The 25,855-nt window shown below is 45.1% G+C and overlaps 1 protein-coding gene across 1 annotated transcript in view; it reads right to left on the minus strand.

The window, feature by feature from the left end:
- ajap1 (adherens junctions associated protein 1) overlaps nucleotides 1–25,547 on the minus strand; it is a gene marked incomplete at both ends in the record, with an annotated part of 72,461 nt that extends 46,914 nt beyond the window's left edge. Inside the window, one exon of the mRNA XM_083641795.1 lies at nucleotides 25,519–25,547. Within this exon, the coding sequence (XP_083497921.1) occupies nucleotides 25,519–25,547 (29 nt within the window). The remainder of the gene's footprint in view (nucleotides 1–25,518) is intronic.
- Nucleotides 25,548–25,855: the final 308 nt, after the last annotated feature.

The raw sequence follows: 25,855 nt of genomic DNA on the forward strand, positions 1-25,855 counted from the left end.
GCGCTCCTCACACTGGGGAGAGGATCCTGAAATAGACAGGATCTGGTCGGTAGCCGGGACGACGCATTTGCATTACCTTAATAGAGCGACAGCGATGGAGAGAGAGAGGAGAGCAGGGAGGGAACGGGTGGCAGTCTTATACCCCTCTGGGGGGGAGGCAGGGGGGTAAAAACTGTGAGACCATAGAACAAGGACACTTCCTCTTTCAGAGGACTCTCCGTGAGGGCAGCGCGAGACAAGAGCGCAGATTGGACCCACTGGCAACGCCGGCTCCATTTGACTGCTTCATCAAATTACAACAATGGCCCCACGAGTGTAGTTAAGGAGAAACCAAAAGAGAGAGAGAGAAGAGAGAGAGAGAGAAGAGAGAGAGAGAGAGAGAGAGAGAGAGAAGAGAGAGAGAGAGAGAGAAGAGAGAGAGAGAGAGAGAGAGAGAGAGAGAGAGAGAGAGAGAAGAGAGAGAGAGAGAGAGAGAGAGAGAGCTAGTCTATTCATAGCTCCATCATGCAGGCTTCTTCTAGCTATTGTTTTGCTGAAGTGAGAGGGCTGAATGAGGTATTAGAACCTGACATGCTGTTATTGCTCTTCACACATTATCTCCAGTCTTCTGCTCCACAGATCACTGCTTGGTCAACTGACACTGATGAGCGCACACAGCAGCACACGGCTGACATCACACTCACACCGTCATGTGTGTGTGTGTGTGTGTGTGTGTGTGTGTGTGTGTGTGTGTGTGTGTGTGTGTGATGAGCGCACACAGCAGCACACGGCTGACATCACACTCACACCGTCATGTGGCCTGCCACGATAACAGAGTGGAGCTTTCTGCCACGACGTTTACAAGACACAGGCCGTGTCAACAGCACTTTCCGATGACCTTAACCAGAATAAGGTCATAGTCAGAGTAAGCAATACAGGTAGTTGATGTTTAGTATTACGATCTTTAGTCACATTATTGAAGAGTTTTTATTTTGCCTTGTAAAAAGTAAATCCCAACATCTTGTCCCTAACTGTGCGTTCACACACCAAGGCGGAAACAAAAAGCTTCACGTCTCGTGCGAATTATTCGCTCAAGCTCAAAATTTTCAACTCGAGCGAACGGGCGTGGGGGGGAAAATGGCATCATTCACAGTCACACTGCGAAAATTGGCGTCACTCGCACAAATCTCGCCGACCACGGCGAAATCACATCTACAGTTACTCGCACGTTTGCATTGACTTTGTATGTAATCTCGTCGTGTGAACACAAAGTACGAAAGGGTTTCAGGTTGAATTCAAGAGGGGAAACTCCCACACAGGGACATCATGTGGGCGTGTCTTCAGTCATAATCAGACTCTGTTCTAGCGTATGTGCCAGATTAGTCTCACTGTAAATTCATAAGTATATGTGCCAGATCAGTCTCACTGTAAATTCATAAGTGTATGTGCCAGATCAGCCTCACTGTAAATTCATAAGTGTATGTGCCAGATCAGCCTCACTGTAAATTCATAAGTGTATGTGCCAGATTAGTCTCACTGTAAATTCATAAGTGTATGTGCCAGATCAGTCTCACTGTAAATTCATAAGTATATGTGCCAGATCAGTCTCACTGTAAATTCATAAGTGTATGTGCCAGATCAGCCTCACTGTAAATTCATAAGTGTATGTGCCAGATCAGTCTCACTGTAAATTCATAAGTATATGTGCCAGATCAGCCTCACTGTAAATTCATAAGTATATGTGCCAGATCAGTCTCACTGTAAATTCATAAGTATATGTGCCAGATCAGTCTCACTGTAAATTCATAAGTATATGTGCCAGATCAGCCTCACTGTAAATTCATAAGTGTATGTGCCAGATTAGTCTCACTGTAAATTCATAAGTGTATGTTCCAGATTAGCCTCAGTGTGAATTCATATGTGCCTCTTGGGAGTTGAAAACACCACTGATTCTCCCCAAAGACCAACTGGCCTCTAAAAATAGACGCCAGCACCGTATCAACGAGGCCTTAATTAGCGCAGCATACACACATTTGCTGGCAATCCCTATTACATATTGATAGTTGCACTCTGCCTTTCTTACTTCTTATGGAAATGACTGTGACCTCTGATGAGATCAGTGAGGGGAGAAACACATGCGGTGAATGCTTGGCTGTGAGGGAGGAGGGGGATTGAGGAAATGAGGGCATGATAACAGTCCTTCTCTGCCCTTCCCAGGTCCATTAACACGCTGGTGTAGCTTTAAGAGAGCCTGACCCAGAATAATCACTGTTTCCAAGAGGAGGTCAGCAGAGATGTACTGTAAAGCTGAGAGAGCCTCAAGTAGCCCAGCGTCAAACAAGTGAACATAACTGCTGCTCCCTTTGAAAACATACAGGGCAACAAGGCAATTTACTGCACACCTTCAAAACATACAGGGCAACAAAGCAATTTACTGCACACCTTCAGAACATACAGGACAACAAGGCAATTTACTGCACACCTTCAGAACATACAGGACAACAAGGCAATTTACTGCACACCTTCAGAACATACAGGACAACAAGGCAATTTACTGCACACCTTCAGAACATACAGGACAACAAGGCAATTTACTGCACACCTTCAAAACATACAGGACAACAAGGCAATTTACTGCACACCTTCAAAACATACAGGACAACAAGGCAATTTACTGCACACCTTCAGAACATACAGGGCAACAAGGCAATTTACTGCACACCTTCAAAACATACAGGGCAACAAGGCAATTTACTGCACACCTTCAAAACATACAGGACAACAAGGCAATGTACTGCACACCTTCAGAACATACAGGACAACAAGGCAATTTACTGCACACCTTCAAAACATACAGGACAACAAGGCAATTTACTGCACACCTTCAGAACATACAGGGCAACAAGGCAATTTACTGCACACCTTCAGAACATACAGGGCAACAAGACAATTTACTGCATACCTTCAAAACATACAGGACAACAAGACAATTTACTGCACACCTTCAAAACATACAGGGCAACAAGACAATTTACTGCACACCTTCAAAACATACAGGGCAACAAGACAATTTACTGCACACCTTCAAAACATACAGGGCAACAAGACAATTTACTGCACACCTTCAAAACATACAGGACAACAAGGCAATGTACTGCACACCTTCAGAACATACAGGACAACAAGGCAATTTACTGCACACCTTCAAAACATACAGGACAACAAGACAATTTACTGCACACCTTCAAAACATGCAGGACAACAAGGCAATTTACTGCACACCTTCAAAACATACAGGGCAACAAGACAATTTACTGCATACCTTCAAAACATACAGGACAACAAGGCAATTTACTGCACACCTTCAAAACATACAGGACAACAAGGCAATTTACTGCACACCTTCTAAACATACAGGACAACAAGGCAATTTACTGTACACCTTCAAAACATACAGGACAACAAGACAATTTACTGCACACCTTCAAAACATACAGGACAACAAGACAATTTACTGCACACCTTCAAAACATACAGGACAACAAGACAATTTACTGCACACCTTCAAAACATACAGGACAACAAGACAATTTACTGCACACCTTCAAAACATACAGGACAACAAGACAATTTACTGCACACCTTCAAAACATACAGGGCAACAAGACAATTTACTGCACACCTTCAAAACATACAGGACAACAAGGCAATTTACTGCACACCTTCAAAACATACAGGGCAACAAGACAATTTACTGCACACCTTCAAAACATACAGGGCAACAAGGCAATTTACTGCACACCTTCAAAACATACAGGGCAACAAGACAATTTACTGCACACCTTCAAAACATACAGGACAACAAGGCAATTTACTGCACACCTTCAAAACATACAGGACAACAAGACAATTTACTGCACACCTTCAAAACATACAGGACAACAAGACAATTTACTGCACACCTTCAAAACATACAGGACAACAAGACAATTTACTGCATACCTTCAAAACATACAGGACAACAAGACAATTTACTGCACACCTTCAAAACATACAGGACAACAAGACAATTTACTGCACACCTTCAAAACATACAGGACAACAAGGCAATTTACTGCACACCTTCAAAACATACAGGACAACAAGGCAATTTACTGCACACCTTCAAAACATACAGGACAACAAGGCAATTTACTGCACACCTTCAGAACATACAGGACAACAAGGCAATTTACTGCACACCTTCAAAACATACAGGACAACAAGGCAATTTACTGCACACCTTCAGAACATACAGGACAACAAGGCAATTTACTGCACACCTTCAAAACATACAGGACAACAAGGCAATTTACTGCACACCTTCAGAACATACAGGACAACAAGACAATTTACTGCACACCTTCAAAACATACAGGACAACAAGACAATTTACTGCACACCTTCAAAACATACAGGACAACAAGGCAATTTACTGCACACCTTCAAAACATACAGGACAACAAGGCAATTTACTGCACACCTTCAGAACATACAGGACAACAAGACAATTTACTGCACACCTTCAAAACATACAGGACAACAAGGCAATTTACTGCACACCTTCAAAACATACAGGGTAACAAGACAATTTACTGCACACCTTCAAAACATACAGGGTAACAAGACAATTTACTGCACACCTTCAAAACATACAGGACAACAAGGCAATTTACTGCACACCTTCAGAACATACAGGGCAACAAGGCAATTTACTGCACACCTTCAAAACATACAGGACAACAAGACAATTTACTGCACACCTTCAAAACATACAGGACAACAAGGCAATGTACTGCACACCTTCAAAACATACAGGACAACAAGGCAATTTACTGCACACCTTCAGAACATACAGGGTAACAAGACAATTTACTGCACACCTTCAAAACACTCTGTTTTAGAGCCTTTCCCACCCTGGGAAACACTGATTACTTGTCATTTTGCAGCAGGAGGGTCCAGGGTTCCCACGCCCTCTTAAATATCAAATTCAAGGACTTTCCGCTGCAGGCCCTTAAATTCAAGGAGCCAAGCCTAGTTTGAGACACGCATCAAGGTTAATTACTGTTACAACACTGAGCATTTTAAACTAGCATGCTTTACAGAAGCTCACAGACAATTCAAAGCAAAGAGAGAGATGGAGGCTTGAATGTTACTAAAAGTTGGGGGGAAATCAAAAGAACTTCCATTTCTATTCTTACGCAAAATATATACAAACACTTTCAGTGACCCTTGTCTATTTCTGTCTATTTTCAAAAACGATTTCAAGGGACCCATGGGAACACTGATCATTTCAGTCTAAAATATCAGCATCAGCCTTCAAAAACACATTGATCGTAAGTGAAGTGAACATGTCCCAGGTGAATTCTGGATCAAATCCCAGTGATGGTGAAGGTCAGGTTCATCTCGGAGGTGAAGGTGTGAGTTCCGATTAAGGTGAGATTAAAGATGAAGGTGCTGTGTCATGCTATGGATCGGTCTACTGCAGTGATATGAAATCGTATCGATTTTCCTCTGACTGGATGATTTGAAATCCCACATATCAAGGAACAGGTGAGCCCCACTCCCTCATCTAACATCACATGTCACCACATGTCAGGGAACAGGGGAGCTCCGCTCCCTCATCTAACATCACATGTCAGGGAACCAAAAACCAATTACATGAAGCCACGACAGCACATGGGGAGAGGAGGAGACCACGTTTTTAATGGTCGGGTGATTTGCCAAGCAGCACATAAATGTAATAAAGTCGCTCTTCTTTTTTTGTTCACACCGCCCACAAACAGACTGTATGACACCACCCACAAACAACTGTATGACAGGCACCGTCCACAAACTGACTGAATGACACCGCCCACAAACTGACTGAATGACAGGCACCGCCCACAAACAGACTGAATGACACCGCCCACAAACAGACTGAATGACAGGCACCGCCCACAAACAGACTGTATGACACCGCCCACAAACTGACTGATTGACAGGCACCGCCCACAAACAGACTGAATGACACCACCCACAAACCGACTGAATGACAGGCACCGCCCACAAACAGACTGAATGTCACCGCCCACAAACCGACTGAATGACAGGCACCGCCCACAAACCGACTGAATGACAGGCACCGCCCACAAACAGACTGAATTACACCGCCAACAAACTGACTGAATGACAGGCACCGCCCACAAACAGACTGAATGACAGGCACCGCCCACAAACCGACTGAATGACAGGCACCGCCCACAAACAGACTGAATGACAGGCAGTCCAGTAAAGGTTGTTTTTTTGAGTGAAATAAGTGCTGCTTAGTGTGTTGAATGAATGCCAAAGTGAACAGTCTCTCCTACAAACTCGCAAAAGGTCGTTCTTGTTATCAGGCACATCGTTGCCGACGGGGAGTCAACCTCTGAAACGTGCCCGATGTTTCAAATGGCAAATGACACGAAATGCCTTGTTTTTCATGGCATGCAAATGACCGTTTCACACTGGAGAAGGTGCGAGGATCAGGGTCACTAGCACTTCCATAAAGACGCATGGTACATTTCCACAAATAACTGTTATTCTTCACAGCGGTCAAGAATTGTTATTGGTGCTATCTATCACGGGATGTCACACTGATTCTCACACTGTCACCCTTCCCCCAACTAATGGATTGATCCGTGAATGCTGATGGGAGCCACAGGCGAGTGTAATGCGAGTGTCTCTCCAGATGTAATACCTAAATTGACTGGAATCATCTCCACTTTCACAAGGAAATGAAATCCATACAAGGGAAGGGAGCTAACCATGCATGCTGTTAGAAGGAATCACCCAACTGTCATTTACTGTGGGGAAGGGGGGGGGGGGGTATACAGCCATTTACAAATACATACAGCATACAAGTTTATACAGCTATTACATATATATACAGCGCACAAGTTTATACAGCTATTTATTTACAAAGGCTGAACTTTTCAGATAAACGTGTTATTCCTGAAAAATATAACAGTGCAGCCTTTCCAGGCCAATAAACTCAATAAACTCTTAATGATAAAGCAAATTGAAAATGTCACAAAGTATACAAAGAACGCACAGGAACTCAGCGCAGGTGTGATGAATGCTGCTGCGGCGAATATTTATGAATTATGAGGGTACACGGCTCCTTCCATTATTCCATTTAAAACCCATTTTATCTGGCACCGTGCCCGCGCTCCACGGCCGGTTTGCTAACAATAAAATCTGTTATGACATTGAAACCCCATTTTAACACGCCATTGAAATAGTTTTCGACATTCTCTCAAAACTCCTTAAAAAGTTGGTTATTTGCACACGGCGAGGGACGCTTTATTCATCACAATTGTCTGGATAGACAATGAGTTAATGTGTGTTCGCTGTGGCTGCGGGAGACAGAGTGTCACCAGATACAGACAGCCTCGCTCCATTATAAGACGCTATCAAATACTACCATTAACACGTCCTGCCTGCTGCATGCAAAACATTAGCACTTAGCGCCTTTCTTATCTCCCATAATTCCCAAATAATAAGTATCATATTGTGGCAGCCAGTCCAAATGGGCCATTAGCAAAAGGCTCTATTGTTATTTTAATCCACTTGTGCTCAGTTTTGTCTTGTCTTTGCACTTTTTTCACTCCATTATCTGCCATTGTGCACAGCAAAGCCCCAAGACTTGGGGTAACATTCCATGGCTGGCAAGCAGTGTTGGGCAGGGAAGGGTAATTAGTTACTTATTACTGAATCTTATTCCTTTAAAAAGTAATACAATTACTTTACTTATTACTTTCAAAAGTAATTACTTAGGAGGGGTCAAGAATCAAACACACACACACACACACGCACACACACACACACACACACACACACACACACACACACACACACACACACACACACACACACACACACACACACATTAGGTAACACTGAATAACAGAACACTGAGCTGAATATTACATTATTTAAAACACGTTCATGATGCCTGAACCAATTTCATAACTGTATGGAGCATTCATCAGTGCTGTTTCTCGAGATAAACCACTTTTTGTGTGTGCGTACACAGTAGGTGGCGCTATGCGAGACTGCACGAAATTCTGCAGTGCACTCCATCAGGTCGCCCTAAGCGCAATCCCCAAGTTTGAAGACGATCGGACAAGCGGTTCTCGAGATAAACTGTTTTTTGTGTTTGCCAATAGGCGGGGCTATGTCGAATTGCATGAAATTTGCATCAATCATGATATGATTTTCTGATCATATCAGAAAATAACAACAACAATGCATTTTGATTATGCTATGGCACAGCTATAATGGCTATAAATGCATCATTGGGCATAATATTTATTTTGGCCAAGAGGTATAAACCATCATAATCACAATCACAACAATAGATTAAATCATAATCACGTCAGAAAATGCCATAATACATCATAATACAGTACATTATGCATATGGCATGGCATTTATGAGGTTGCTATGACTTGAATAAATAATTGAGCTGTTGAAATACTTATTATTTCTTCATAACACATTTGATGTGCTGTGACACATACTGTATTTAACAGAGTCTTCACAAGTAAATATATGATTAAAGTAGAGGCCGGATCACACCAGCCGCGATTTATATCAACGACACAGCTGTAAAGTTTCATGACTACATCTAGCATGGTTTTGACACTGTCATTGTCAGACAGACAAGCCAAGAGATAGACAGACAGACACAACAGACAGACAGATAGACAGACAGACACAACAGACAGACAGACAGACAGACAGACAGACAGACAGACTGTGACAGGCAGACAGACAGACAGACAGACAGACAGACAGACAGACAGACAGACAGACAGACAGACAGACAGATTATGTTAAAACGGCTTCTGTGGTAGTTCTCAAAACAATAGGTGTGTCCAGGACCATTGCCATGATGACACACATACACACACACAGACTCAGAAGGTGCAAATAATACCAGCCCCGCTGTCGCGGCTAACAACCTTATTGCCAGAAACAAAACGCATTCATGACTTTATCTGATATGATTATGATGTCATTTTTACGTGCTTACGATGGCTTATGGCGACCGTAGTGTTCAATACTCACAAAGTGCTACATACCACAGCCAGTGAAGTGCATGCAACAGGTACTCAGGTGAACTGCCCCTACACTGTAGGTGTTTGTTATGCATTGTCCAGCAGAAGGAACCTCAGAGTCTCCAGTTGCAGCCTGTTGAATATGCCATCAGGCCTTTGTTGGAACTGAAGAGGGCTGTGTGCTCAAGCTCTAAAGAGTAAGCAATAGGGCAAATATAACCACACACACACACACACACACACATGCGCACGCACACGCACGCACGCACACGCACACACACACACACACACACACGCACACACACACACACACACACACACACACACACACACACACACACACACACACACACACACACACACACACACACAAATTGTTTGGTGCTATTGCCAAGATACACAGGGACCAAATTGCATCCTGCGCACTGTCGTGTTTGTAATTTGTTAGTGGCTAAATCCTGACGGAGCTACGCCAGCTAACATGCCGCTAATGTTGGCTAATCATGATGCACATTGAGACCAGGCAGGTGTTGACAAATCCTAGATAGTAGGGATGCACGATTTCACGATATCCGATATGCCGATATTTTGTCTAACTCTTATATACCAATATACCATTATATTTCAATATAATTTCAGAGAACATCAAGTGTCTCCTGTAGTGGAACACATTATAATGCCTACTGGTATTGTGATGGCCCACTGGCAGATGCAGACATAAATGCAATGCTTTTCAAAACGTACACATTCACTGGGAAAAATAAGAAAACAACTCCAACTTAACGTCATGTAAAACATGACATATTTCTATTTCATTAATATTTTCTTTCAAACAAAACTTGTAAAGTTCATTCTACTGAAACAGGCTTGGATGATGCTCCCCTGAGACAATCCTGACAACAGCCACCACAACCAGGGCACATCTGACCTATTTCACAAAGTTGCAAAACAAACAAACAATGTAATCTCAATAATGTAGTCAAGCATGGAGCATCTGGACATAATAACAGAAATGTTTGTTTGGGGCTGATGCCCATATGTCATTTTAAAGCCTTTATCGGCCGATACCGGCGATGACGTGTCGATATCAGCATGCAGCCGTACCAGATACACATGCTCATGATGAGGACCCTTGATCCAAACATCTCTCTTTCTCACTGAGCAGCACAGAAACATCTGTCTTCCCCACTGAGCAGCACAGAAACTTATCTCTTCCCCACTGAGCAGCACAGCACAATCAAAATGCAGTTAAAAAAAAGCCATAACACTCAGGTATTGTTTCTGCTCATAATAGCCCAGATAAACTCTCTCAGATGCTAAGGCACCTAGTTTTGTTGTACTTTTAAGCTCAGTTTCCATGGCAACACACTAAAAACCCAGTTTCTCCATGCATACAGCGATATGAGTGATGATGAGGATATGTGTTTACAAGCATCCTAGCATTATATGACCTTAACAGAATATGAGCTATTGTCCTGCATGTGAACAAACTCATAGTGACTCATAGTGACTTTTGCAGAGGTCAAAAGCATCATCTTTTCAGAGTTTTGTGGTATGTTTTGACCTTTTCCTTTGGGAGGAGAAACACCAGCGTGCCGTGTTGTGAAGTACCTACTGGATTTCCACCATAAACTCTACAGTATTTCAACACCATTTCATCATCAATCAAAATGCAATATTTGTATTTCTAAGCTGTTGTGTTTTGTCTTTTCTTAACATCAGCTACATGTGGTTGCCTGGCAGCAGTGCTCTGAGGTGTAGCAGCTAGGCTCTCCTCAGTAGATATCAGCATTAGGGAGATAAACACCACTGTTGGCTCTCCTCAGGCTTCCAGACATTTATGGATTGCCTCAGAGTCAGCGCAGCCGGCCTCTGGGAGGGAAATATTCTATGAAATCACCAAGTGTTTTTGGTAGCGTGGGACATGACACACACACACACACACACACACACTCACACTCACACTCACACTCACACACACACACACACACACACACACACACACACGCACACACACACACACACACTCACACGCTCCATCCATGCAAGTGCCAGCTGCTGCTACTACGGCTGTGCTGTAATATTTCATAAAAAAAAGAAATTGGGTTGGTGGAGTGTGTGTGTGTGTGTGTGTGTGTGTGTGTGCGGGGGAGGGGGAGGGGGGGTTAGGGTGAGTTACTGCAACAGCCAAGGGTGTTGCATCATCCTATTAATGACTCCCACTGTACAATAGAGCACTGCAGGAATGCTTCTGGAAGTTAGGCTTGGGCGGTATTAAGGTATTAGCCTACCATATACCAGCCTAACATATACCAGCCTAACATATACCAGCCTACCATATACTGTACCAGCCTACCATATACCAGCCTACCGTATACCAGCCTACCATATACTGTACCAGCCTACCATATACCAGCCTACCATATCCAGCCTACCATATACTGTACCAGCCTACCATATACCAGCCTACCATATACTGTACCAGCCTACCATATACCAGTCTACCATATACTGTACCAGCCTACCATATACCAGCCTACCATATACCAGCCTACCATATACCAGCCTACCGTATACCAGCCTACCATATACTGTACCAGCCTACCATATACTGTACCAGCCTACCATATACTGTACCAGCCTACCATATACCAGCCTACCATATACTGTACCAGCCTACCATATACCAGCCTACCGTATACCAGCCTACCATATACCAGCCTACCGTATACCAGTCTACCGTATACCAGCCTACCATATACTGTACCAGCCTACCATATACCAGCCTACCATATACCAGCCTACCGTATACCAGCCTACCGTATACCAGCCTACCGTATACCAGCCTAACATATACCAGCCTAACATATACCAGCCTACCATATACTGTACCAGCCTACCATATACCAGCCTACCGTATACCAGCCTACCATATACTGTACCAGCCTACCATATACCAGCCTACCATATACTGTACCAGCCTACCATATACCAGCCTACCATATACTGTACCAGCCTACCATATACCAGCCTACCATATACTGTACCAGCCTACCATATACCAGCCTACCATATACTGTACCAGCCTACCATATGCCAGCCTACCATATGCCAGCCTACCATATACTGTACCAGCCTACCATATACCAGCCTACCATATACTGTACCAGCCTACCATATACCAGCCTACCATATACTGTACCAGCCTACCATATACCAGCCTACCGTATACCAGCCTACCGTATACCAGCCTACCGTATACCAGCCTACCATATACCAGGGTATTTAGAAATACCCACGGTATGATTTTCAATACCGTCAAACCCGTTTTCTATCTTTTTTGTTCAGCTAAAATAGTCGTAATAAGTGTCCTTGCCTCTGCTGGGCTTAGCTTAAATTATTTTTATTCATTTCTTTTTCTTTTTATTCACCATTTGTAGGCTACTTTTTTTTTTTTACCTTATTAATAGGCAGGCATATATACATGTTACAAGCAACACTATTGTTTAATACCATGGGGTGGCTGTAGCTCAGGAGGTAGAGCGGGTCATCCACTAATCGCTTTGGATAAAAAATAGGTCGGTGGTTCGATTCCCCGCCTCCTCCAGTCTGCATGTCGAAGTGTCCTTGCTTGGGCAAGACACTGAACCCCAAATTGCTCCCGATGCTGTGCCAGCACCCTGCGTGGTAGCCTGCCGCCATCGGTGTGTGAATGTCAGTGTGAATGGGTGAATGGACCTACTGATTGTAAAGCGCTTTGGATAAAAGCGCTATATAAATGCAGGCCATTTACCATTTACCACTTTAAACTGAACATATTACAGGCTTGCCATTACGGTAAAGGCACCTTCACATGACAAGAGGTCTACACTTTTCTCACCATGAGGTAGAGTATTCTGGTGAGCGGAGCGCAAATCTGCAGGACAAGAGGCGAGCAGCAGATCTCCTCTGATTGGTTGTGTTCATGAAAGGTCAGCGATAATATACCGTATACCTTCATACCTTCCTGACATTAGACCGGGGTCTAATGTATGCATGTAAGGTATGAAGGTATGGAAGTACCGGAAGTAGCACTTGGGTTCATCAGGGGAAAAGTCTATGGGGATCTAACATGGGGGTTTTGCATGTCCTCCACACAGTGTAGATGACCCACATGTCCTCCACAGTGGAGTGGTACATGAGCAGAGCTCTGAGGAGCGTGGAGAAAGCCTGAGGATCAGAGAGAGAAGCAGAGCTCTGAGGAGCGTGGAGAAAGCCTGAGGATGCTCAGAGAGAGAATCAGAGCTCTGAGGAACGTGGAGAAAGCCTGAGGATGCTCAGAGAGAGAAGCAGAGCTCTAAGGAGCGTGGAGAAAGCCTGAGGATCAGAAAGAGAAGCAGAGCTCTGAGGAGCGTGGAGAAAGCCTGAGGATCAGAGAGAGAAGCAGAGCTCTGAGGAGCATGGAGAAAGCCTGAAGATCATGCTCAGAGAGAGAATCAGAGCTCTGAGGAGCGTGGAGAAAGTCTGAAGATCATGCTCAGAGAAAGAAGCAGAGCTCTGAGGAGCGTGGAGAAAGCCTGAGGATGCTCAGAGACAGAAGCAGAGCTCTGAGGAGTGTGGAGAAAGCCTGAGGATCAGAGAGACAAGCAGAGCTCTGAGGAGTGTGGAGAAAGCCTGAGGATGCCCAGAGAGAGAATCAGAGCTCTGAGGAGTGTGGAGAAAGCCTGAGGATCAGAGAGAGAAGCAGAGCTCTGAGGAGCGTGGAGAAAGCCTGAGGATGCTCAGAGAGAGAAACAGAGTTCTGAGGAGCGTGGAGAAAGCCTGAGGATCAGACCAACAGGATGACACTCCCATCAGCTCGGCCCTCGCCGTCAATGCTTTGATCCAGGCCTAGCGACCAACCACCTCCATGACCACTGAGCGTCTGGGAACCAGAGCTGCAAACATTAGTCGGTTAATCGAATAGTCGATCAAGGGAAAATTTATCACAAATAGCAATTATAATTAATTAATCATTTAGAGTCATCTTTAATCTTTGTTTTTTAGTCTTCTATGACTAAAAGTCTTTGGGTTGTAGACTGTTGGTCAGGACAAAAGAGACATTTGAGGATCTCATCTTGGCCTTTGGGGAAAAAGTGATTGACACATAGACCAAACGACTAATCGATTGGTCGAGAAAATAATCGTCAGATTACTCAATAATGAAAAGAATCGTTAGTTGCAGCCCTACTGGGAACAAAACAAAGGTGTGAGAGAGGAGGTGGCGGGGCTGATGGAGGAGTGTGTGTGAGGACTGTGTGTGTGTGTGTGTGTTTGGGGGGATGGGTGTGGCCATTCCAAGAAAACACTGTTGTTCATTTATGGAGTATTTTGGTGAGAAGTGGGCCGCTGAGAGGTGCCCTGTGCGCCTGGAGCAGGCCAGTTAGTGGGAAGGGCCATGACGGATGAGACTGATCCTTTGTAGAGGCAGTATTGATCCAGCCAAAGCTCACTACATGAATCAAGTATGAGCCCGGCACTGCTGGTGCCTTCTCTCTGTGGGACGGCCTCGCTCTGGCACTGCTGGTGCCTTCTCTCTGTGGGACGCCCACGCTCTGGCACTGCTGGTGCCTTCTCTCTATGGGCCGGCCACGCTCTGGCACTGCTGGTGCCTTCTCTCTGTGGGACGCCCGCGCTCTGGCACTGCTGGTGCCTTCTCTCTGTGGGACGCCCACGCTCTGGCACTGCTGGTGACTTCTCTCTATGGGCCGGCCACGCTCTGGCACTGCTGGTGCCTTCTCTCTGTGGGACGCCCGCGCTCTGGCACTGCTGGTGCCTTCTCTCTGTTGTAACTACAATCCAACACCTATATCGATTGATCCGTTACAATCCAAATCTCACATCGATTGAACCCTCATCCTCTCATAACAAACATTCAGTATCCAGTAAATTCGTATGGACGAATCTAAGTACCACCTGCTACCCCCGAGTGACAAGTCATCCATGGTTGGTGCTGTGATCAGCCTGTGGGCTCAGGCTGGAGGCAGCCAGATGAGATGTCTTCTTCAGTGGTGCTAATAGAATGGAGGCAGCCAGATGAGATGTCTTCTTCGGTGGTGCTAATAGAACGGTCAGATGAGGCAGTGTCTGTGTCCATGTCGTCTGTTTCACGGGGACAAGCTGCCTGCTCGCTCCTCCTGGATTTAACAGGCTTCTGAGTGCAGGCTGTTTACAGCACGCACGCGTGCGCGCGCGCGCGCGCGCGCACACACGCACACACATGCACACGCACACACACACACACACACACACACACACAGTCACACTCACTCACACATCTCCAGAGATGGGCTCTCAGAGAAGCAACACAGCCCTATTCCGTTGCAAATGAGGTTAATGACGCTCCAGAGAGGCCCAGCTAATAACCCTGGTAGAGGCTGTTAAGATGGCACCTAAATCACAGGAATATCTGCATATCTGATGACCCCTGACACAGTGACGCCTCGTTTAGCACTGCAGTCACTGGTAAAGCTAGTTGAGTAGCCACAGACTGATGATGTTCTACAAGAGCATGTGTTTCTACCTGGTTCATTAAGCCTGCCCTATTAGAATATCATTCAAATCCAGGGAGAGCACACCAAATCCTAAACACATGAGCACCAGCCATGTCTATCTATGAGGAGCTAATCCACCTAAGCCACATGTTCAACATGTTCATTCAAAGCAACTCCAATCGCTCCACTGGCCATGAAGAAGCTAGACACATGTACTGTATGAAGAGTGGCCTGAAAGCTAAGGAGACGGGTGTGTCTTCAGTGAGGGGGAGCAGACACCTGAAGTCCATTTCAAAGGCAACCCGTGTCTCTGCCAATATTTATCCAGTATATATATATAGTTACTGCTGCAGTCTTGGCTGAGACCCACACTGTACCTCAGTGTTACCTCAGTGGGAGAAAGCCAAAACTCTATGGCATCCATGAAAGACGACTCCCCTCTGGCTGACACTCAAGCAAGCCACCCTCTTGCTTCTTGCTTGTTATTATTCTATGCTGTTAGTTACACATGTCGAACGAGGCTTTTTGCTTGTTTATCATTATTCTAATCTATATACTGTTACGCAGAACTAAGGGCGACGGCAAAATAGAACAAGCACACTTTTGGAGATGTTGATATCTTGGAACGCTTGCGCAGAAATGCGCCCATGGGCGACTCAAGAGCAGTCCGAGAACAATGATGAGATGTGTTTCCCTCCTATGAATCTTGACCAAACCCGTAGTTTCAGCGGTGGTATTTCAGCTCATTTGCGTTGACTGTCACATTTAAGTGGCAACAAGCCATGTCGCATTCTGTCCGTGCCACTGAGGCACCAGAGCATGTTACTGTATCTCCCTATAGGCACATTTTTCCCTATTTGCATAATGACCAATGCTTTTGTGCTTGGGTAGTCAGCGCTATATAGCGCAATTAAGACCAGACGCTTTTCAAGCCAATGAACAAGTCTCACGCCATTACCCCAGTTTCTCTGTTGGCTGCTGAATGCCCTTTCCAGCCATTCAACAGTAATACTCCCACTTATATATTTATTTATTTGCTCCAAAATGCTTCAGAAAAAAAAGGTTATATGGTTGCCACAGTGCAGATTACTGTGGTTTCTCAGGCTGGACTTCAACAACAAAATGTCTAGAAAGTCATTTCAGCAGAGGGTAATGTGATACCTCTACACAGTGTCTCCAATGACGGCATGCCCAAATTATGGGCAAAGTTAATTAATGGTAATGGATAATTAGTGGTAATCCTCATTGGCCTTAGCACCCCCCCCCCCCCAATTTAGGCTCTATTGCTGCTTTCAAATGGAACTTGTGAGCCTGTGGTTACGACATGGGAAGTCGTGTAACCGATATGCTTGGCGTTCAAGTGGTTAAGTCGCTAGGTGTCGCTATAGGCGTCTAGAAGCTAGCGAGGCTAACACATTAGCTAGCGAGTGAGCAGGTAACGAAATACTAGAAATGCAAAGGCATAATGACAGGAACAACAAATTCCTCAGACATTTTCTCTCCTTAGACGTCTTGCCTGGACTTCTCCCGTCCACAAGAAACTGACGGTGTGCATTAGCCTCTAATGTCAAGTTCTGACCTCACATATTGTAAAATGACAAAGAAAAATGACTAAAATGACTAAAATGACAATATCATCCACCAAAAAATGAACTTGCATGGCCTCTCGCCTCTGCCATTTCTGAAAATGTCAACAAACATGTCACAACTTATAAACTCAGAGCTTTCAGAACATCCCCACTTACGAAGGTGTGAATACCACGGCGGGGGTGGGTCATATGGACTCTTCTCGTGAAGGTGCCAGAGATCACCTGTCAATCAGTGTGGGCGGAGCTTGTATTTTCTGTTGATGCAGTTTGGGTTTCTCTTCTCTCTGTCTGTTGAGTCATGGTGGCTATCACTGCTATTCTTTTATTTTTTTATGTGCATGTTTTTAGCTGGTGGTTCGTATCTGGAGGAAGCCCCAGGGGAGCACACGGAGAACATGCAAACTCCACACAGAAAGGCCCTTTATGACGACCCCACCTGGGCTGTAGGCACTGAGGATATGGGAATGGGGACACACCCTCAGCGCCCACAGCGTCCTCCTAGGTGGGAATCGAACCCAGGACCTTCTTGCTGTGAGGCGGCAGCGCTAGTACCACTGCGCCACCGTGCTCCTCTCTTCTTCTATGTATTCCAAACAAACGGAACGGGAACAAACACATCACTTCCTGTCATGCAGAGAAGGTAAAACACATCCTGTCATGCAGAAGATTTTTCCCAGGAAAGACACCACCTATCAGACACCTTAGAACAGCAAATGTCAAAGACTTCACTAATCGTATAAAGGCTGGATCACTGTTGTGTTCTAATAGTCCATGGGCCAAGGCAAAAATCGGTACCACCTGAGGTGACCGCACGATTTTGTTATTTTTGTCTTCCTACATGTCTCTACTTTATATTTTGGTATGATAACCCTGCCGATTTGGTAGCTTAAGGATAGTTATCACTCTGTAAACAAACCTACCCCCATATAAATGACAAAACCCTGATTTCTGTGTATTAGTCCAGATGATTTGTGAAAATGATGTTCCCTTTTTCGTAAAAGCATGAAACTTGGTACGCTTATAGTTTGGGGCCCTGTACAGTTTCAGAAATTGAGCCATCGCAAAAATGCCTTGTGGCGGCCATTTTAATTCTGCCATAAGCAAATTATGTAGTTTGCATCATATCTCCTGAACCACACATGCTAACACAGAAAAGGAGATGTCTATCCCAAAGTTTTCATGGTCAAGGATTACAATGATACCATATAGAACATCATAAACTGTTAAAGTGACTAATCAATGCTGAATTTGATGACGACGTGAGAAGGAAATGACAGTATCTGATAACCGATGCTATAACTTCAAAGCCATGACCATTCTCTGGCTAAGATGTTTTGATGAGTGATTTGACTTATATAGACCTTTTGTTAAAATGGCGCCCAGGTCCCTCCTAAAGATCCTGGGATTTTCCTTGCCAGATGGCCAAATCCAAGATGGCCACTGGCGCCATGTTAAAAAATTGACTTTTGACCCAGAGCACATAGAATAATGTATGAAGACACTTTTCGGTGTAAGTCAACCACGAGGAATCCGATTCTGACATCAGTTTGACATTATGGCATAGTTTTGACCCAGAATTCCAAGATGGCTGCCATCCAGTATTGTGGAAATGTAACTTTTGAATGGGAAGGTATACTGTGCGTTTGGGGTTTACCACAAGGAAGGAGATTAACAATGGTGGATGTTTTGGGAGTCATTTCAGAATTATGTTCACTGAAAAGATGTTAATGTCAACACCCATTTTACCTTGGTACTGCTGTACCAACTACCCCCAGGATTTCTTGCATTAAAATATTTAATGAATGTATGACAAGATAACTAAAATAAGCTATTTTTATTAGCTGTAGCTATAGATTCTGAATCATCAGATTCCGCTCATTATCTTTAGCCAAGTATGCTGTGTCATACCGGTCGATTACACAGATGATATGTCAACATCACCATGGCGGGCAAGGATGATGGATGACACCTTGTGGACATAGTCCGACCACTTGTATGGGGTGCCATCTTGTGTCTGCCGATCCAATTGCTGATGGAGTTGCCATCCTCTAGATCATGCCCATGTCAACGAGAGTGATGTAGGGTTCTTGCAGCCCTACAGATTGGAGATAGAGCTTCTAGATGCGCTTGCTCTTCTGCGTCTTCCTGTATGTGCTGTAGGAGTTGAATAAGGCCACATATTCATCAAAAACACAATGTTCCAGCAACTCGTGGAGGTTTACAAGTTGACCACAACCAGGTCAATCACTGCCTTGGAGCGCTCCACTCCATCTCAGCAGCTCCTACCTTGAGTTCCTCCCCGGGTAGTCTCGCTTGCCAGACTCCCTCCCTACAATGGCAGATTCTGGCTGCTAATACCTCCACCCTGGTATAGGGGAAACAGGCTCCGTTCACCTTTACAACTATCCACCAAAACTATCAAGCAGGCCTGCTTTATTGCACAATCCAGATCCAACCATTTTCAGCATGTAGCAACGAGCTAGCATTGTTGATGTTGTTGTTTCACAGTGGCACAGGCATTTGAGATAGACAGATTCGACACGGAGGGAGTGGAAACGAAATCCATAAATGGTCGCCACCAGTCAGTCAGAGTGGGTTGGAGCATGCATGCAGGGAGGAGGGTGGATGATGATTGTGATGCTGCAGACGCAAAGTGCCGCTGTGTGTAAATTCAGCTGGAGCAGGACCCTGGCCATTCACACCAGACGCACTGCTTTGCTCGGCGCCGGTGACAACTTGTACTGACTTCCTATCTGGCTTCACACAATCACTCGCGGGTCTCACACAAAAATAGATCAGACGCCGAAACAATCTCTGCATGGGGCGAGCCGGCTACATCACGGCAGGTCTGACTGAACGGTCTAATGTGCTAACAAGTGCGCCAAAATGAAACTGGCTGCGCTTCCAGATGCTTCGTCACTTCAGCGTCTGGTGTGTTTGCACCTTTTCGCATCCATTTTGAGCCATGCCTGCATGCATGAGTTCAACTCCTTGCCGTTTGACCTGGCCTCCCCAACCCTCCGCACCCTACAGTCTGCCTGCCTCTGATGAACTCATTGCAGACTTAAAATCAGCCCATGCTGCAGGAGAGGAGAAGTTGACCAGATTCTTGCAAGTCCCGGGGGCCCTATCTCCGCAAAAGCGGTACGCCGCGCGAAATGCAAATTGGGTGCGTGCACAAGCGCATGCCTGTTATAATTTTACTGGACATAGGCGTGCCACAATCAGTCGTTTCTGCGCAGAATACGGGGCAGCACCTCTTACGCGCTAACAAAAAACACCTCTTACGCGATAAATACTCTGCTGCGCTTGAGCGCACCATCATCTCTATGCTGTGCAGCGCAGAGTAAAATTCCTTTTGGATATGTCATTACACACGGACGTGCCACGCCAGGACATCAAATTCTGCTGCTAAAATTGGATATTAGCAGATAATTCAGTGAGGCAATCAACTATAACTCACTGAGAAACTTTTATCACATCGCAAAGAGGGAAATTAATTGAGAAAACTTGTTGGACAATGGACATAGGCTATTCACCTTCACCTATCCCATAGTCTCGCTGGCCAGCCTCGCCTCCCACGCAGGTCTGCATAGTGGGATTGCGATGGGCGGCGCTTAGCGGCAGTACCCTTGGAAAATAGTTTCCAACAATCCAACTTGCCCTTTTCAGCGTGTAGCAACAAGCGAGCGTGTAGGTTTCTGCCGTTAGCTTGCTAGCTAGTATTTACAGCGACACAGAGAGAGGAGGGAGCGGAAGCTGCTCTGATTGACATGGCAATGACAGAGTTTGTAATAAGCCGGGAGAAGACATCCGGCAGCCACTGAAACAGTCGCTCCAATGGGGAGCAGCTGTAGAGCAGGGGAGGGCTTATCCCAGTTGCCTGTTTCCATGGCGCCAGACTCCTCTCCCGGTAGGGAGGGGAGGCTGGCCATTAGTCATTACTAAACCATGTTTGGTAGGCATGGATTTGCAATTAAAATAGCTATAATTCACCATTGTTAATCTCCGTCCTTACTCTAAAAATGGTAAACCCCAAACACCACATACGTATATGTTGCCATTCAAAAGTTAAGTTTTCACGCTACTGGATGGGAGCCATCTTGGAATTCTGGGTCAAAATTATGTCAGAATGTTAAACTGATGTCAGAATCAGATTCTTTGTGGTTGACTTACACCGAAAAGTGTCTTCATACATTATCCTAGGTGCTCTGGTTCAAAAGTAAATTTTTCAAGATTGTACCAGTGGCCATCTTGGATTTGGCCGTCTGGCAGAAAGTCGCAGGATGTTTGGAAGGGGCCTGGGGGCTATTTTAACAAAAGGCCCATAGAAGTCAAATTACTCAAATCAATCAAAAAATGTTAGCCAGTGAGTGGTCATGGAATTGAGGTTATAGCATCAGTTATCAGAAACTGTGATTTCCTTCTCAGGTCATTAAATTCACCATTGATTAGTTACTTTAACAGTTTATGATGTTCTATATGGTATCATTGTAATCCTTGACCATGAAAACATAGGGATAGACATCACCTTTTCTGTGTTATCATGTGTGGTTCAGCAGATATGATGCAAACTACATAATTCACTTATGGCGGAATTAAAATGGCCACCACGAGGCATTTTTGTGATGGCTTAATTTCTGAAGATTTACGGGGCCCCAAACTATATGCGTACCAAGTTTCATGCTTTTATGAAAAAGTGAACATGATTTTCACATATCATCTGGACTAATACACAGAAATCAGGGTTTTGTCATTTATATGGGAGAAGGTTTTTTACAGAGTGATAACTATCAATAAGCTACCAGATTGGCAGGGTTATCATACCAAAATATAAACTAGAGACATGTAGGAAGACAAAAATACAAAAATTGCGCGGGCCCCTTAGGTAGTACCGATTTCACCATTGGCCCATGGACTAATTGCATTGTATCCTTCTCAAAACACCACTGAATTCACCAAAACAGTTTATGATGTTGTATAGGGTGTCATTGTAATCCCTGACCATGAAAACATAGGGGTAGACATCACATTTTCTGCGTTATCATGTGTGGTTCAGGAGATATGATGAAATCAGGGTTTTGTCATTTTTTGGGGGTAGGTTTGTTTACAGAGTGATAACTATCCTTAAGCTACCAAATCGGAAGGGTTATCATACCAAAATATAAACTAGAGACATGTAGGAAGACAAAAATAACAAAATCGTGCGGTCACCTCAGGTGGTACCGATATGTCAAAATTTCAGCCTTGGCCCATGGACTATAACAGTCGGCGAGAGACAATAGCAAAAGGACATTTAATTTTATGAAATTGTCGTCTATTATTACTGTAAAAATCACAATGCAAGCTTCAGGCCACGATGGCAAGCAGAAGTGAAAACACAGAGAATCTCTACGAGTAAGGACGACATCCAGTCCATGACAGCCCACATGGCTCAGGCCAACCACACGGCTCAGGCCAAACACATGGCTCAGGCCAAACACATGGCTCAGGTCAAACACATGGCTCGGGCCGGCTCAGGCCAAACACATGGCTCAGGCCAAACACATGGCTCAGGCCAAACACATGGCTCAGGCCAAACACATGGCTCAGGCCAAACACATGGCTCAGGCCAAACACATGGCTCAGGCCAAACACATGGCTCAGGCCAAACACATTGCTCAGGCCAAACACACGGCTCAGGCCAAACACACGGCTCAGGCCAAACACACGGCTCAGGCCAAACACATGGCTCAGGCCAAACACATGGCTCAGGCCAAACACATGGCTCGGGCCAAACACATGGCTCAGGGCCAAACACATGGCTCAGGCCAAACACATGGCTCAGGCCAAACACATGGCTCAGGCCAAACACATTGCTCAGGCCAAACACACGGCTCAGGCCAAACACACGGCTCAGGCCAAACACACGGCTCAGGCCAAACACATGGCTCAGGCCAAACACATTGCTCAGGCCAAACACACGGCTCAGGCCAAACACACGGCTCAGGCCAAACACATGGCTCAGGCCAAACACACGGCTCAGGCCAAACACATGGCTCAGGCCAAACACACGGCTCAGGCCAAACACATGGCTCAGGCCAAACACACGGCTCAGGCCAAACACATGGCACATCATGTCAAGAAGCAACAGAGAAATTTCTGAACATGGAAATTGGGTTTTTCTCTCTGCCCTGACTGATCCTGGGAGAGATAAGGGACCTTTCATTTCATCGTCTGTCCACACGCATTAGCATCAGCCCGCGAGGTCAGCCTTAAGAGGTACAGCCTGTGTCATTACCATCACCCCACCAGCCTTAAGAGGTACAGCCTGTGTCATTACCATCACCCCACCAGCCTTAAGAGCTACAGCCTGTGTCATTACCATCACCCCACCAGCCTTAAGAGGTACAGCCTGTGTCATTACCATCACCCCACCAGCCTTAAGAGGTACAGCCTGTGTCATTACCATCACCCCACCAGCCTTAAGAGGTACAGCCTGTGTCATGACCATCACCCCACCAGCTTCCTGCATAATAAACGTACGGCTGCAAATGGCCAGGCATTAGAGGCAGCAGCAGTCCGAATGAGATTCTGCAGGTGGCAACTGGCAGCTTTGATTTCAAATCAAAAGAAATCATCTTGGCTTCAGATTAACTCTGTCCAAGTCAGTAAGGCTGATCCTCCTATTAGGGACGCACGATGATATCGGCACGCCATCGGTATCGGCCGATAAAGAAAGCTTTAAAATGAAATCAAGGCATCGGCCCGAAACAAGAAACAAACATGTCTGCTGATATTATGACAGGCCGATAAAATGACACTTTAATTATGTCCAAATGCTCGATGCTGCTAACACGAATTAAAAACAATATGGCATGTTTTATTAAGCTGAAGTAGTTTTCTTATTTTTGCCCAGTGAATTTTTAAAAGCATTGTACATTGTCTGAAATTAGGTGGAAAACATATGCGCATATATCAGTATCGACAATCGGCTGAACGAGTTGGAGGATATCAGCATATTGGATATCAACAAAAAGTCCAATAATGTGCATCCCTAATTATTAGGGGGATCATTTCACTTGGCAAAGCAGATATGTCTTGTTTTTCGTTTAGCTGGGGCCATTGCTATTGTAATGTGATGGGGGCATGTTAGAGTAGGAGGGGATGAGGTGTGTGTGTGTGTGTGTGTGTGTGTGTGTGTGTGTGTGTGTGTGTGTGTGTGTGTGTGTGGGGGGGGGGGGGTTGGACCATAAGTTGCTGTGATGAAATGGATGAGATGGGCTACCCCTCCCCCTCCTCCACCCACAACACTTTCCATGGCTCCTCTCTCTCTGTCTTCATAAGCACCGCCTGAGCTAATGGAGCCACCTCCATATGTTTGGTGAGAGTGCTTCATTTCAATCCCAACTCTGGAAGCTCATTATAGCTTTATAGCTATACGAACACATACAGACATGCATTCATACAATGCAGAACTACTCAAAATGCCATGAAAACACCACCTTTATTTGAATCTTTATAGCTATAATAATATATGAACCTGCACTAATTAGACTGCCTAATTAATCGGGTGTGCTGTGCTCACAAGTGGGGAGGAGCTGACAGACCTAGCCATGTGTGTGTGTGTGTGTGTGTGTGTGTGTGTGTGTGTGTGTGTGTGTGTGTGTGTGTGTGTGTGTGTGTGTGTGTGTGTGTGTGTGTGTGTGTGTGTGTGTGTGTGTGTGTGTGTGTGTGTGTGTGTACGATTTGCATTGTAGCCTACTAAAAGGTTATAAGGAAACCGGTCCAGAATGTTGTGGATGTAGGCTACTCTATTGCCCCTTCAATATTTCTGTCAATATTTTCTTCGTGGACAATAAATAAATTGTTACAGTGTGTGGCTTGCGCCGTACATATGGCGACCCCCAGCGTACAGGACGTGAAACTTTTGATCATTTTTTTCTCTATAAAGCGTGAGAACGAATCCGTGGCTATAATATTACACCCTCCGCCTTAAGATGCTTCAACAACACTGTCTACCATTATGCAAAAACAGTCACAGGCGCACGTTTGAAGAACTGTTGCCGGCAGACACATGAAGTAGCCGACATGTGCGTGTTTGTCTTTATTCCTGCAGGCTGCAGAGCACTGACACAATGCACTCATCAATTCAGCAGACAGACACACACTGATAACTTAGTGGCGTAGATTAAAAGGCAGAGGCGGCACGTTTCCCCCCAAATGAGGGGCGTCAAATATGCAACAAAACAACGCAGCATCAACAGGACATTGTTTAATTACCCTTATCAAACTAATTAGCGGGTTATTATTATAGTGCATGAAACGGACTCTTACCTGCGCGCCGCACACCGATGTATCCACATTGTTGTCGCCTGCAGAATCCTCAGACTCAGTCCTGCAGGTATCCTCTCATGATCACACACGGCTGACAAGAAACACTCAAGTGACAGGCGACCGTACTCCAACAAACATTATTTACGCCATATCCTGCGACGGCTGCGCGCACGAAATTCCTTCGGTAACAGCTGAGCTGTCACTGTCACATCCCACTAAAACACACACAAACAAATTAAATGGAAAAAAATAAGCCGACAAATGTGTCAGGCTTGTGTTGAAGTTGCTCGTTAACTAACTGGCGATAACGCTCTCCAGTCAGCAGAGCAGAGGAGAG

This window comes from Poromitra crassiceps, assembly GCF_964638095.1.
Source record: "Poromitra crassiceps genome assembly, chromosome: 8".
Classification (NCBI taxonomy): domain Eukaryota; kingdom Metazoa; phylum Chordata; class Actinopteri; order Beryciformes; family Melamphaidae; genus Poromitra; species Poromitra crassiceps.